At 45.0% G+C, this 16,091-nt stretch overlaps 1 protein-coding gene across 1 annotated transcript in view; it reads right to left on the reverse strand.

The window, feature by feature from the left end:
• Positions 1-3,718: 3,718 nt before the first annotated feature.
• The window catches only part of LOC144728647 (basal cell adhesion molecule-like), a 32,424-nt gene continuing 20,051 nt past the window's right edge, over positions 3,719-16,091 (reverse strand). Inside the window, exons 14-16 of the mRNA XM_078608219.1 lie at positions 8,150-8,208; positions 5,590-5,676; positions 3,719-3,905 (exon numbers count right to left, since the gene is read on the reverse strand). Of these exons, the coding sequence (XP_078464345.1) occupies positions 5,609-5,676; positions 8,150-8,208 (127 nt within the window). The 3' untranslated portion in view covers positions 3,719-3,905; positions 5,590-5,608. The remainder of the gene's footprint in view (positions 3,906-5,589; positions 5,677-8,149; positions 8,209-16,091) is intronic.

Raw genomic sequence — 16,091 nt, forward strand, 5'->3', positions numbered from 1 at the left:
ACCCAAAAATGGGAGGGGTGGGGCTGAGTGGGGAGGGTGGGGCTGGGTGGGGGGTTGAAGGGGTGGGGCTGGATGGGGAGGGGCTGGTCACCCCGTGGTGCCCTTATAAAACTCAACGTTTAACCTACTCACGCCGGCTTGTGCCCGCCCTCACAGTCGGCCATATTTGTGGAATACACCACGCTGCAGTTGACCCTGGCCATTGACCGAGCAACCCAACGTTCCTACCAGCTCCCTCCGCAGGACAATGTGTTATAAAGAGGACAAATTCAAATTGAGCGGCAACATTCTTTATTTTTCATCGTTCATCATAATCTTGTATCCATGAAACAGCATCGTTTTCACTTAAAACCACCGCTATATAAAAGCACGTACGTGTGACATATCACAAAAATGAAGAATGGAACCCTCCTGTAAACATAAATTCGGTACATTCATTTCAAAGATGTTGGATTTACAAGTGTAACGAAATGGACTTTACCTCAAAAAACCATATCTGACAACAGAGCTGTTACAGATTTTATTCTTTAAAAAAAGAGTCTTAACATTAATGACATTACCTCACCACAATGTCTTGCATCTGTAATTACAATCGGCCACTTGCAACTTTAATTGAAACAAAAACCCAATACAATGTGTGCGTGGATTGTACTGCCATTTACATTTGTTACAGATGTGAATGGCTGCGGCCTAACAGCATTCAGCCGAAATTATTAAACAACTTGTCTTTTTCACAACTCACAGTCAAGCCTTCATGCCTGATGATCATCCTCACTCACATATGAATTCAATCACGCGTATATTCCATGCATCTACCGATGGGTCAACATGCTGCCACACGGGATGTTGAAGTGCGCCGCTGGATAAATCACAAACATTTGCCACTGTCGCTTTAGGCCCCATATCTAGATCAGCAAGATCGTCCGTTCGTTCGTTTCTCAATCCGCTTGTCTTGGTGAGGGTCGCGGCGGCAGCGTGTTGAGTAGTGGCGGTCCAGACCTCCCATCTCCTGGCGACAGACTCCCCAAGCTCATCCTGGCCAGCCGAGCGACACAGACCAGCCACCAAACCATGTCCTGGGGTCTTTGCCCAGCATTGTGACATTTTCAATGAGGGGCCGTCCATAAATGACGTCACGCGATTTTTGACGATTTTTGAACCCCCCCCCCTCGTAACACGGCGTCACAAAAAGTCAGCCCCCCCCCCACCTCAAATATGATGTCACAAAGCTCTGCCCCCCCCCCCCAAAACCACATTTCATTTTGAAAATAAAACATGCTTTGAATCGCTTTAAACTATTGTCATTGTAGTGCGTATTTAATGTGGCGCTGTACTCTGATGTTGTAGGAGTGTTGTTATAACAATTTGTGTTATTATAACAGTTCTATTTTATTTAAAGTTGCGTATTTTGATGTGACGTCACATTTCTCACATCGTCACAAATGTCTGACCCCCCCCCAGGTGAGTGACGTCATTTATGGACGGCCCCTGACCAAAAATGTGCCCAACTCATACGCATATAAAGGGAGTAATGTAAATTTAAAAAAACGATGAATACACGGAAAAATATAATCGCAAATGTACTGTACTTCGCCAATCATAATAACATTTTAATATTTTGTTAAAACTAGTTCAAATTAATTATCAATGCATTGTAGACCAGACGTGTTAAGCTGCTGGAGGGTTGCCAAGCTCAGACTCTAAATTATCATTCAAAATATTAATCGATAGTCATTTGGAATTTGTCATGGGCAGGTTGTGTTCACTCTGAGAACAGTGCAGAGGAGCAGAAAACCAGTCAAGCGGGAAGGCAGCCATAACTGGCGCCAACGGTTGCCCAAGCTCTGCGGTCCTATATTGAGATGTTTTTTGCCAAATCCCAATTAACCGGTCTTTCTCCACGTGGGGAGGTAACCGGAGCACTCAAGAGTAAACCCACGCGTGCGTGGGGGAGAATTGTTGAATTGTTAAATAAAATATTACCAAAGGATTCTTCTGGAAGGGCGACAACATTTCAGCAGAGGGTCATAGCGAATATCGTAATTTAATAGATTTTAAAAACACAAATACATACATACACTGTACTACGCGGAGGGTGGGGGGATGACGTCAGCAGGCACATTGCGTAATGCTGCCGCATGCAGGTGACACACACAGATGTGACGTCACCGCTCGCTTGGCGTGCAAAATATATCAACAAAAGTCTATTTTTATACTTTTTGCATGGTGTACAGTCTGAAAGCTACCCACATGCCAAATTTCAAGTTTGTTGCATGTTCGAAGTATGCTAAACATTTCGAACAGACACGCATATTCACAAATTTTAATTTTATAGAAATAGATTAGAGTACTGACATAGAAATGTTTTAATCACTCATTTCATACTTACATCGTAACAACTGCTTCCAAAATATCTGGCCAGCATGGAAGAGCAGCTCAAATACCCTCGAGTGGGGCTCTGGACCTCCCTCTAAGATGTGGAGGCCATTGTGCGAGAGGTGGAGTGAGTGAGTAATTGCAGGGCTGTACCTTCACCCTTAAAAAAAAAAAATTAACCCGTAAAAACAAAGTTTTTCACTATAAATCCTTTATATGCGTGGCGGCTAGAGTCCTCTCGTCCTCTGGCTTGAGATGGCTGCCACCTATGGGTCAGATGATTGCCTGCCACCATTAAGCAATTGGTAATTAAATATAATTAATTTTTTCCTAAAAAGTGTAAAATTTTGGAAAAAACTTTTCACGAAAATAAATTGTCACGCACAACGAGTCTGTGCGCAAAATGTCAGCTCGATTGGATCACGGGAAGTGGGTTAAAAAACGACCGAAAGATTTGCACGGTCGTAAGCGCGCAAGCAAGCAAGCAAGTGAACTTAATATAAAGGATTTAAAAAGGCCTTCTTCTGCATTTGACCACTTGACTCAAACCTGTTCCTACACAAATTGGGACGGATTCTGATTTACCAGAGCTTCATTTGCTAACAATTTCCACCGACAAAGCACACAGTCTGCACTCGCTCTCGTCGAGAGAGAACTTGCCTCTCGAGGTGCGAGGAGGAAGCACAGACGAGCAGGAAGGCAGCCACGTGATAAACCGGCCACAACAACTGCCCAAGTTCTGTGGTCCTACATATATATGTAAAATGGTATCATTGGCCAATAAAACGTTTTTAAACTGCTGTTTGTGTTTAGTTTGTTGTCCTTCCCCCGCACATTCGATTAGCACGGTTGGTTACGTACGGTGCGAAAGAAGTTCAACATATATACAATTCATGAGTGTTTACATGTTGGAGGAAACCACGAAATAAAAGGCTTAGATTGAGGATAAACATACATACATTTCCTGAGAATATACCCATCTTTGTTATACATTTCAGAATTATCGTAAAAAGTTAATCTTAGATGGGCAAGATACATTACGTTTTTATGTGTTTAAAATTACAAGCCACGTCTGAGATTGGGCAAGGTTGAGTTGGGTGTTATTCATGCTGTTGCTATGCACATGGTGGGTTAACCCATTATTTAAGCAGGTGGCTTCTGATAGCTTCACTCGCAATGTTCCTTGAATGCCCAATGAAGAGTTCACATACGAACCTGCCCGTGTTCTTTGTTTCCGTTAACATCTCATTGGCTTGCTGCTTGCTGGAGCCAATGCATGAAGGGAACTCCACTTTGAAACATCGCTCTTCCCAAAACTCTTTTTGTCCTCCCACCACCGCCCCCCCCCCCCCCCCAGTCTGGGCTGCACGAGCCTTTGCCTGGATCTTCAGAATACTAAACAACCCCAGTGAACACTTGATTAAAGAAAGACCGATTACAGTGATAGGTCCTTCGCGAACACCGCTGCCATTCCCGGTGCTGACGAGTGCCGCTGAGTGCAGCGTTGAGTTGCCTGGGAACGTCCTCAACTGTTGGGACATTTGCAGCAGGTTAATAATAATGGTCAACAAAAAAACAAAATTTTTTTCTGGCCTGGACTTTTGCAGCTGTTTTAGACTAATTTCAGGGTGCCGATTCCAAATCTGATCTCAGATTTGCTCTATCACATCTCATTTTTATGCTATCGGCATACCCCATTTTCATTGATTTTACCCGAAATTAACTCTGTCACTTATGATTGCAAGTTGTTGCGAGTCAGTGACTGTTTTAGTGTTAAAATATGGTACTGTATTTTTAGGACAGTGTGTTTATAATATAATTTTATGTAGATATCCACATTTATTTAATATTTTTCTTCTGCAGTTTTTTTAATTGAAAATGCAATATTTCATATTTCAAAAACCAGATGTGATAGACAAAAACTGATGCCAGATTTGGAATCAGATCAGCACCCCAAAATTACATTAGAACCGTTAGAATACCTTATGCCAGAAAAAGTGTGTTGACCAGTGTAATAGTAACATTATACTCTGGCGGTCCCCTGCCAAAACATCAGTGTCAGTAGCGAGCGGTTCAACTGGGACGGCGAGCGGCTCCCTATGGGGAAGTTACGAGTTGAAATCCTGCTAGGGGGTTCACTCAACCCATCATCCCTGCAGGGTCCACAAAATAGCTACTACTTTGTCGGGAAGTCAACATTGGTTTTCCTATAGACTCGCCCCCCCCCCCCCACCTCGCCCCCTCCCCCACCACCACAAATTAGGAATGTGGAATTGCCACCGCTGGCTCAGGGACATAGAATCAGGAGGTGCGCACCGCTTCAATGCTCATTCGAGCAGGAAATCACCTTTTTTTGTTGACTTTCTGAACGTACGCCGGGAGATGCGCCGACACAAAAGGTCAAGTCGAGGTCGGTGGCGAGCGGCGTGGCGAGCGCTGCTCGTTCGATGACAACAAACTCGGCCACGTGCGGTAATGCGAAGGGGCTCGCCGACAGTTTGAGACAGCGCTGTGTGAAGGGGGCTCTACACCCCCTCATCAAGTGCTAAGCATTGGGCATTTCTGCTCCGTGCGTACCGTGGGTGGGGTGGGGGGGATTCACATCACGCTGCTGTGCTGTCACTCCTGGGCTCGTGGTCTGACTCGGGGAGGTGGGACTAACGGGCATCTGCGCAATGAGCGTCTTCTGGTGTTGTTTTTAGACTCAAGTGAAGCCATTCGCTCGGGCACCCTTGTGAAAACCCTGGTCTCAAAGAAACTAATAAAAACACATTCCTGCGGAGGGAGCTGGTAGGAACGTTGGGTTGCTCAGTCAATGGCCAGGGTCAACGGCGGCGTGGTGTATTCCACAAATATGTCTGACTGTGCGGGCGGGCACAAGCTGGCGTGAGTAGATTAAACGTTGAGTTTTATAAGGGCACCACGGGGTGACCAGCCCCTCCCCACCCAACCCCACCCTCCCCACCCTCCCCTCCCCACCCACCCCTCCCCACCCAGCCCCACCCAGCCCCTCCCCACCCTCCTCTCCTCATCCAGCCCCTCCCTCCCCACCCAGCCCCTCCCTGCACGACGGACGGACGGACACAATAATCCCCTGTGGGTTGCTGTAACCAGAGGTTCCTATCAGTAGGATGCATGTATATACCGTAGCTCTTGTTCACCGCAATAACAGTAGAATGTGATTTTAAATCGCACGTGATGTGTAATACTCACAGTAAACACCTCTTTTCCGCTATAGGGAGGATACTATAATAGCGGGGTAGGCAAAGTCACACTCATCACCCTCGTGCCCATCGTCATCTGAGAGAGAGGGAGGCAAACGAAAGCCGAGTCAGTCTGGAGAGAATGATGGAACTTGAATGCATTTCAAAACGTCCCGATCCAACAGGGTCAACTCAAGGCGTTGCCGCTCGCAATCGGATCGGGGACTCTGCGCGCGGAGCATTTCTTCTCTAGAGCATTAGCCACGCAGCTACTGCAATCCAGTCGAATTGTACCATCACTATTCAATTAAATCCAGTTGAAGTGTACCATCAATATTCAATCCAGTTTAATTGTGCAAGCAATATCCAATCCAGTTGAATTATACCATCAATATTCAAACCAGTTGAATTGTACCATCAATATCCAATCCAGTTGAATTGTGCAATCAATATTCAATCCAGTTGAATTGTACCATCAATATCCAATCCAGTTGAATTATACCATCAATATTCAATCCAGTTGAATTGTACCATCAATATCCAATCCAGTTGAATTGTGCAATCAATATTCAATAAAACTCCTGGGAATACTACAAATTCAATCAACGGGGGAAGGGGGGGGGGAAGCCGACATCAGCAGCGATTCACACAATTCCTGTGCGGCTAACGGCTCAACCACTCTCGCAAACCGACTCAACGCTAATCTGGTCTGCATGCGCCGTGCGCCATTCACGGCTCGTCTTTGGAGCCCCCCCCCCCCCCACCATGTGCCTGGGACATCGTGTGCCGCACGGCCACTAATAACAAAAACGGAGCGGATGTGTGCATGCATTGCTTGCTCCATTCAGTCTGTGAGCCGCATGACAAGAGTGGACGGATTTCACGCCATGAGTAACATTACATCAGACAGATCAAGTCGGCTATGTTACCCATCTGTTTTCAAAACCCCACAGTAAACATTTTATTGAACAGCTTTCAGATGTAATGTATCCGCAGCATGCTGCATACCCAGGCCGTAATTATAATATATATTGGGGGGGGGACACACACACCCCCCCAATATTCAAATATGCTCAAATTGTCCCCCCCCCCAATATATTGCTATAAAAAAGAATAATTGCAATGCATTGTAAATTAAAACAACACTTTGCTAAACCCTGGCCACAATATCTGGACTTGTCTTCATATAAATCAATGCATAGATTTATGTTAAAATGATTGTGGTTATGGTTGTACTTTATTAATCTCTAATCTCTGCCATTACATACAATGAAACAAAAAATGTAAAAAAGAAAAAACAGAGCAATGTAATACAATACACTATTAGACATTATGTAAAACAAGTCAATTCCATGTGTTAGTGAATTTTGTAATATTTTAGGCAGGAAATTACTTTTCAAATTTAGATATTTTTCTGGGTTGGGATCCCCAGACACCCTGGAAGATTTGGTTCCCCCCAATGTTGACTCCATGGCTACGGCCTTGCTGCATACACATGTATCTTTCGTAATGTACAGTCCTCCGTCAATCCACTGCTGGACAAAGATGACCCCACGCCATGCCGGCTTGGAGTGGGTGTTCAACCGTACTTCGCACGCTTTCAGCGCTAGAAGGAGGCGACCTAGGACCGGTCCAGAGATCAGTCACCCGCTGCTGTCAGCCGTGGTCGGGAATCGAACTCAGGCCGCCGGGGTTCACAGCGCAAGCGTGCTAAAGCCCACGCGCCACCGCTCCCCATATTCCTCGATGGGAACCGACAGCTCTCTGGGGTCAACGTCACTGCGTCGAACTAGGATGCACACGTGTGTGTGTTGAACTTATTTCGCACGAGTCCGTAGCCAACCACGCCGATGGGCGGTGCAAAGGATATAAGCTGGCAACAGCGCAGCATTCCGAGTAATGCAAAAGATGAAGAAGGCACAATGCACGGAGAGATGTACATGCATGGAGTGACGTGGAGGGACAGAACAGTGAATGCACAGGTCAGGAAATGAAAGACACATCCTGAGACATCAGATTGACAATTGAGGAAAGTAACTGGGGTGAGCTGAAGGAGAGAACACAACCCAGAGGGTGACCACTGTGCAGATGGATCGATTATATCAGTCCGCGTGCAGGATGATGTATGTATGCATGTATGGTGAACTTCGCTTCCACCGTACGTAGCCAACCGTGCGAATCAGAGGTGCGGGAGAAGGACGACAAACTAAACAGACTTCTGAAGAAATTAGTTTTCAGTCTAGATTTAAAAGTGCCATAGTTCCAGTGGCTTCCTTATTTCGGAAGAGCGTTCCAGACGGCCGCAGAAGCGCATCTGAAAGCGCGCGATGCGGTGACCGCCTTTGTTCGACGGATAGCCAAAAGCCGCTGCTGCGAGGATGACCGCAGTTCGCGTGATGATGGTTTATGCTCCTTGACGAAATCAACAAGGTTATTGTGGTTCATTTGTGACGAGCGCTTTGTGTGTAATGAGTGCAAAAATGTAATCGTGGCAGCATCTGTCACGGTGTGTGGAAGGCCTTCATCCAGCAGTGGCTAGACAATGGCTGATCACGATGATGGCAACTTACCCATCTCTGCCAGTCCCAGCATTACCGTGTGGAGATTGGTGCCATTCATCCCATTGTGCCTGTGCAAAAAAGTACATGTAACACATTCACGTGTCAATTCCCACGTGTGCTACTCAAGACATCGGCTGGCGGCCATGGGAATCGCGAACCTTCCAGAGAAAACAGCTTTACTGATTCCTCAAGGCAGGGCGAGTACAAAACCAGGGCAAGTGACCGGAGGCCACGACTTTTATTGTGCAAAGTTAGCAATGCCGCTCTACTAAAGGTGGCACAGAGGAGCTAAAGGCAGGTCTGAGCTTGAGCGAGAGCGTGTCTGGGAATATCTGGGAGTTCCAGGCGTGGCCTGTGAGGTGGGCCTGGAGATGGCGGCACAGCAATGGGTAGTTGAAGCCACCTGTGTGGAACATTGACCGACAGCCACCTCGTGCGCAAGGTTGGGTTTTCTCCGTGATGATGGGTACAAACTTAGTAATCATTGGAAAGATGTTATTAACCATGCAAAAAATAGCGTGCTTCAGCCGCACCGAACCTCACAAAAATAATATTCAGGGCCTACCTTGGCTCCTCCCACCCTCAACCAGTATATATAAGGACTGTTTCCTTGGAATTTCTCTCACTTGATACAGCTATCGTGCTGTGGCGGTTCCACCTGAAGACGGAAGCTTGTGTTGCCTCTGAAACGTCGTGATTTTAATTTTATTTTAATTTTACTTTCATTAATTTTAATTTCTTACCTACGTGACTTTACCGAAAAAACCTAAGAATATGACAATTGTCTCGACAGAGTCTTGAGACTTAGTGAGGCATTGCTGGATAACGACCATCGTTGTACATTCTCTTTTGTCACTCCGCTGTTTGATAAGGGGCTCTCCACACCACGCAGGTAATTATTTTACCAGACGCTGTCTTTCCGACAGACCTGCTCTTCACCTGAGGACGGCTGCTTGCGTTGTGGCCGAAACGTCGTGAGAATTATTTTATTATGTTTTATTTTTATTATTTTATTATTTACCTTCTACGTGACTTTACCGAAAGAACCAAGAAGGTGAATCCCTGCAGTCACAAAAGCTTTAAATCTAAATTTTTCTTACCATACTTCACCAGTCTGGACACTGGTCGGTGTGGATCGGTGTACAAAGTGAATGATTATTACTGCACTTCATATTACTCTGAGACGTGTTTTTGGATTGTACTGCGTGTTGTCCACGATGTCCGACGTTTCACTCCAGCACCCAAAGAGTGAAGCGAGTGAGTTCCTGGGGAAGCTCCCAGCACATCGAGGGAAACGTCAGACATCGCGCTGAACAGCACGCGGTGCAAGCCGAGAACAAGATAACAGCGCTACGCAACCACAAAAAATAACCTACGCAGTAGCATTGTTACTTGCATTTTGGTAGATGTTTAAAAAACATATTTAGCAGTTATTTATCCAAATACGCATATCTAAAGCACATTGTGTGGTACGCAAAGGTGAAACCCATTGAAAACAGCTCGTGTTAAAACATCCACTTAATTCTCCATTTGTGCACTCCACGGTTCTTTCGGTAAAGTCACGTAGAAAGAAAATAAATTAAATAATAGAATACGACGTTTCGATTGCAACACAAGCAATCGTCATCTGTTTGTCAAATTTCACACTTAACTTCCCATTTAGCAATCTTTGGAGAACGTAATCAACCAGGCTATGCGTTAACTGTGTGTTAGCCGACTCTATGTGTTGCATTGTAATACATTCAAACGGCCTATTTCTCTCTCTAAAATTTACCAGGCTCTCATAGGTCCATTCACTCTTTCTCTCCCCCGGCCGCTTCGGGGTGGATTTCCACACAACTCTCTCTAAAATGTACCAGTCTTGCTGGGTCTTTCTCTCCCCCTGCCACCGCGGGATGGATTTCCACACAACTCTCTCATTGACATGCTAACTTCTCTGCTCCAACAGATCCACATCTCTCTCTGCCCCACCCCCTCTCTCTCTATTTAAGGCCTCGACACAGAGGCATTGGGTCTCTGTGTGTCTATGTTGTGTGTCTCTCTCTGTGTGTCTCTGTGTTGTCTCTCTCTGCTTGTGTGTCTGTCTATGTGTTTCCGTGTCTGTGTTTTGTCTCGCTCTCAAATTTAGTTCTACCTGATGACGGTTGCTTGTGTTGCAATCGAAACGTCGTATTCCATTATTTAATTTAATTTCTTTCTATGTGACTATACCGAAAGAACCAAAGATTAATTCCTGCAGTCACGAAAGCTTTAAATCAAGTTTTCTCCATTTGTGTTGATGAGTATTTGTTAAACAACGCAGGCGATGCATTTCGTGACTGCATGCAGTGTGTATTGGACATGTTTGGCATGAAATAAATATGTTTGACCAGTACAAGTACACACATCATCATCTCTGCTCAGTTTTAAATTGCACAAGGCACGTGCCACTCACTCCAAGCTGAGTGTAAGCGGAGCTCCATTCTTTCTTTCTGCATATAAATACGAATATTGCTTAGTCCTTCGGCCTATTGGTTTTCCAGACCAACAATCATGAATCAGCATTTGTTGATCAAGAAAACAAAGCGTGGACCACTTTTTTCCCTTCTGGGTCTCATCAGCAGATTCAGGTTTGTTAAACAAGTGCCAGCTGGATTAACTTGGCGTTATTGGGAAGAACACTCCGTCTGAATGATGCAACGTCATTCAACAGCAAAAGAATACTGTACACTAACCCCATTGACGCAGGGTTTGCTTTTCTTAAACAAACACCGCTTTATAATCAGAGATATGATATCGTATTGGCACTCGACATGTGTTGCTACAGAATGTTATTGCATCGAACCTGGACCCAAAGAGTGACTAACATAGCATTAAGTAAAAGGTTGCACATAGAAGAACAGCTGATGATGCGGACAGCGATGAGAAGGAAACTGCCACTATTTGGACACGTGTGTAGACAACAGAAAAATTTAAAGTGTTTTGTTCAGTAAAAATGGAAGGAACCAGAAAGAGAGGAAGACCTAACAGAGAATGGCTTGAGGGTGGCACAAGAAGAGGTCGGTGCCAAAAAGGTGTGGAACTGCTTGAGCAGATTGGCACAAGACAGAGGGAAGCGAAATAAAAAAAACATGACGAAACGTGCAGCGGACATGGATCGTGATGATGACGATTAATCTTGATCTGGAATGTCAATAGGGCTGCTGGATTAAAGCATGTTTATTTGGAGTTTGCATGTTCTCCCCGTGGTCGTGTGGATTTATCTCCGGGTCCTCCGGTTTTTCCCTTCACATTTTTGAATCAACGTGCGTTTAAAGTAGTCGTGCTTGACCTTTACTGCAGCCTCGTGTCCCTTTGGTTGTCAATCCATTAAAGAAATGCTAATACATAGATAGGTTTGGTGAAACAAAGTAGTTGTACTTACGTGCCCGTTCGTAATTTGTGTTTTCGATAATTCACCGTCTAAACAATCTGGCCGTGTCTCGTAACCCCAGAAAGGGCATCTCGCACCCCTAGGCGATGCGTGCACCCCCAGGTTAAAACTCGCCGGTTGAGAGTTGTCATGGGCGGCCAGGTCTCTTCTGAAAAAATAAAGAGCTGTGCAGCTCAGTGGGCATTTACCTGGTCAAATAAAAGTAATTTAATAAATGTTGTTATTCTGCTGTAAAGTTCAACGTGAGGCCCACGATGGCTTTCTCGCTCCAGCACTCTGCCCTGCGCGTCCTCGTGTCGCCCCCTTGTGGTATTGAATCGTAGACTACATTAACACGAACAACATTTTTTTTTGTTCCTGCGTAGTGTTATTTCATAATTGCTTATGCCTCAAAAGAACAGAAAATGTCTATTATTCCCCACAAACTTTGCTTTTGTGACCAGGACAGTGATATTTTGAAATTTACCTATTTTCAATGATAAAACGTGGTGTGCATTAGTGTTACTCCTTCACACAAAGTCCTGGTCACAAAAGCAAAGTTTGTGGGGAATAACAGCCTTTTATATACTTTTGAGGCATAAGCAATTAGGAAATAACACTTACTACCCAGTAACAAAAATCGTGTTACATAGTGGTATCTCCCCAGCGTTGGACAAAAATAAAACCGCTAAATGGATCAAGAAGCGTGGCCGGTGATACTCTGGGCACCGAGAGGTCCTGTCATTCCCCGTGCACTTTGCTAGCCGGTGTCACGCACCCATGCGGCGCGTGAGTTTAACCGACTCCCACTGGAATAGAAATGGAATCGTGATTTGTCTCTGGAAATAGAACTTGACCCAGTTTAACACGTAATAGTCGTAGGGCTATCGCGACCGATACTATCCATGATAGAGGTTTTTGGGGTTAGATCGGGTAAATATAAATGTGTCATTAAACCCGCCACCATAATGTGCGTGCATCGCGCATGCGCGTTATGCATGCACATTATGTTTTTGGGGTTAGATCGGGTAAATATAAATGTGTCATTAAACCCGCCACCATAATGTGCGTGCATCGCGCATGCGCGTTATGCATGCACATTATGTTTTTGGGGTTAGATCGGGTAAATATAAATGTGTCATTAAACCCGCCACCATAATGTGCGTGCATCGCGCATGCGCGTTATGCATGCACATTATGTTTTTGGGGTTAGATCGGGTAAATATAAATGTGTCATTAAACCCGCCACCATAATGTGCGTGCATCGCGCATGCGCGTTATGCATGCACATTATGTTTTTGGGGTTAGATCGGGTAAATATAAATGTGTCATTAAACCCGCCACCATAATGTGCGTGCATCGCGCATGCGCGTTATGCATGCACATTATGTTTTTGGGGTTAGATCGGGTAAATATAAATGTGTCATTAAACCCGCCACCATAATGTGCGTGCATCGCGCATGCGCGTTATGCATGCACATTATGTTTTTGGGGTTAGATCGGGTAAATATAAATGTGTCATTAAACCCGCCACCATAATGTGCGTGCATCGCGCATGCGCGTTATGCATGCACATTATGTTTTTGGGGTTAGATCGGGTAAATATAAATGTGTCATTAAACCCGCCACCATAATGTGCGTGCATCGCGCATGCGCGTTATGCATGCACATTATGTTTTTGGGGTTAGATCGGGTAAATATAAATGTGTCATTAAACCCGCCACCATAATGTGCGTGCATCGCGCATGCGCGTTATGCATGCACATTATGTTTTTGGGGTTAGATCGGGTAAATATAAATGTGTCATTAAACCCGCCACCATAATGTGCGTGCATCGCGCATGCGCGTTATGCATGCACATTATGTTTTTGGGGTTAGATCGGGTAAATATAAATGTGTCATTAAACCCGCCACCATAATGTGCGTGCATCGCGCATGCGCGTTATGCATGCACATTATGTTTTTGGGGTTAGATCGGGTAAATATAAATGTGTCATTAAACCCGCCACCATAATGTGCGTGCATCGCGCATGCGCGTTATGCATGCACATTATGTTTTTGGGGTTAGATCGGGTAAATATAAATGTGTCATTAAACCCGCCACCATAATGTGCGTGCATCGCGCATGCGCGTTATGCATGCACATTATGTTTTTGGGGTTAGATCGGGTAAATATAAATGTGTCATTAAACCCGCCACCATAATGTGCGTGCATCGCGCATGCGCGTTATGCATGCACATTATGTTTTTGGGGTTAGATCGGGTAAATATAAATGTGTCATTAAACCCGCCACCATAATGTGCGTGCATCGCGCATGCGCGTTATGCATGCACATTATGTTTTTGGGGTTAGATCGGGTAAATATAAATGTGTCATTAAACCCGCCACCATAATGTGCGTGCATCGCGCATGCGCGTTATGCATGCACATTATGTTTTTGGGGTTAGATCGGGTAAATATAAATGTGTCATTAAACCCGCCACCATAATGTGCGTGCATCGCGCATGCGCGTTATGCATGCACATTATGTTTTTGGGGTTAGATCGGGTAAATATAAATGTGTCATTAAACCCGCCACCATAATGTGCGTGCATCGCGCATGCGCGTTATGCATGCACATTATGTTTTTGGGGTTAGATCGGGTAAATATAAATGTGTCATTAAACCCGCCACCATAATGTGCGTGCATCGCGCATGCGCGTTATGCATGCACATTATGTTTTTGGGGTTAGATCGGGTAAATATAAATGTGTCATTAAACCCGCCACCATAATGTGCGTGCATCGCGCATGCGCGTTATGCATGCACATTATGTTTTTGGGGTTAGATCGGGTAAATATAAATGTGTCATTAAACCCGCCACCATAATGTGCGTGCATCGCGCATGCGCGTTATGCATGCACATTATGTTTTTGGGGTTAGATCGGGTAAATATAAATGTGTCATTAAACCCGCCACCATAATGTGCGTGCATCGCGCATGCGCGTTATGCATGCACATTATGTTTTTGGGGTTAGATCGGGTAAATATAAATGTGTCATTAAACCCGCCACCATAATGTGCGTGCATCGCGCATGCGCGTTATGCATGCACATTATGTTTTTGGGGTTAGATCGGGTAAATATAAATGTGTCATTAAACCCGCCACCATAATGTGCGTGCATCGCGCATGCGCGTTATGCATGCACATTATGTTTTTGGGGTTAGATCGGGTAAATATAAATGTGTCATTAAACCCGCCACCATAATGTGCGTGCATCGCGCATGCGCGTTATGCATGCACATTATGTTTTTGGGGTTAGATCGGGTAAATATAAATGTGTCATTAAACCCGCCACCATAATGTGCGTGCATCGCGCATGCGCGTTATGCATGCACATTATGTTTTTGGGGTTAGATCGGGTAAATATAAATGTGTCATTAAACCCGCCACCATAATGTGCGTGCATCGCGCATGCGCGTTATGCATGCACATTATGTTTTTGGGGTTAGATCGGGTAAATATAAATGTGTCATTAAACCCGCCACCATAATGTGCGTGCATCGCGCATGCGCGTTATGCATGCACATTATGTTTCTTAACTGAATAACCCAACCAATAACAGAGATCCATTGTAATTTATGTGAATGCATTAACCCCCCCCCCCCCTCTTCTCTTCGCACCTGCTTGGCTCACAGTTTTACCCCTCTGTTTAAGACAAGAGCATTTCTCCACAACTCTGGCTGTCGCCTGATGAGGCTGGTTGTAATTACGGGCGAAACGTCACTGTACTCGTATGGTAAATGTCGTGGAGTTTACTCTCCAACACACCGGTGTGCTGAACTAGTAAGGAATTAGCGTGTTCTGTTTACGTGACAACCCTTACTGATTGGCTGTGTCGGGTGGTGGCGGGTTTAACGACACATTTATAATAAAATAATGAAAATAAAAAATAATAAAATAATTCTCACGACGTTTCGGCCACAACGCAAGCAGCCGTCCTCAGGTGGAGAACAGGTCTGTCGAGAAGACAGCGTCTGAATGACTCTGTCTGAATGACTCAGTCTTCTCGACAGACCTGTTCTCCACCTGAGGACGGCTGCTTGCGTTGTGGCCGAAACGTCGTGAGAATTATTTTATTATGTTTTAGTTTTATTATTTTATTATTTCCATTCCACGTGACTTTACCGAAAGAACCAAGAAGATGAATCCCTGCAGTCACGAAAGCTTTAAATCGAAATTTGACACATTTATATTTTTGTCATCTAACCCGAAAAACCTCTATTATGGACAATTTGACCCAAGGTGACAATTGGAGATTTTCCCCCCCGACTGCATGTTAAGGACTCCGATTCCACCATTGAACCCCGCCTGCTGCCGTGTAGGCCTTCATAGGTGCTCGCTAACGAGCCGTCGTCGTCCCAGCAGCAGAGGTGGATCTAGGACTGGGAAGGTCCCGAAACTCCCAAGCGGTTTATTTTTTTTTACACTACAATAATATACAGACGCTCGATGTATTTTCATTGGTGAATATCAAACACCAATTTTCATGGTCTCAAAGGCAAACGGGGTGGCGGTG

This window comes from Lampetra planeri, chromosome 29 (genome assembly GCF_965212315.1).
Source record: "Lampetra planeri chromosome 29, kcLamPlan1.2.h2, whole genome shotgun sequence".
In the NCBI taxonomy this organism is placed as follows: Eukaryota; Metazoa; Chordata; class Hyperoartia; order Petromyzontiformes; family Petromyzontidae; genus Lampetra; species Lampetra planeri.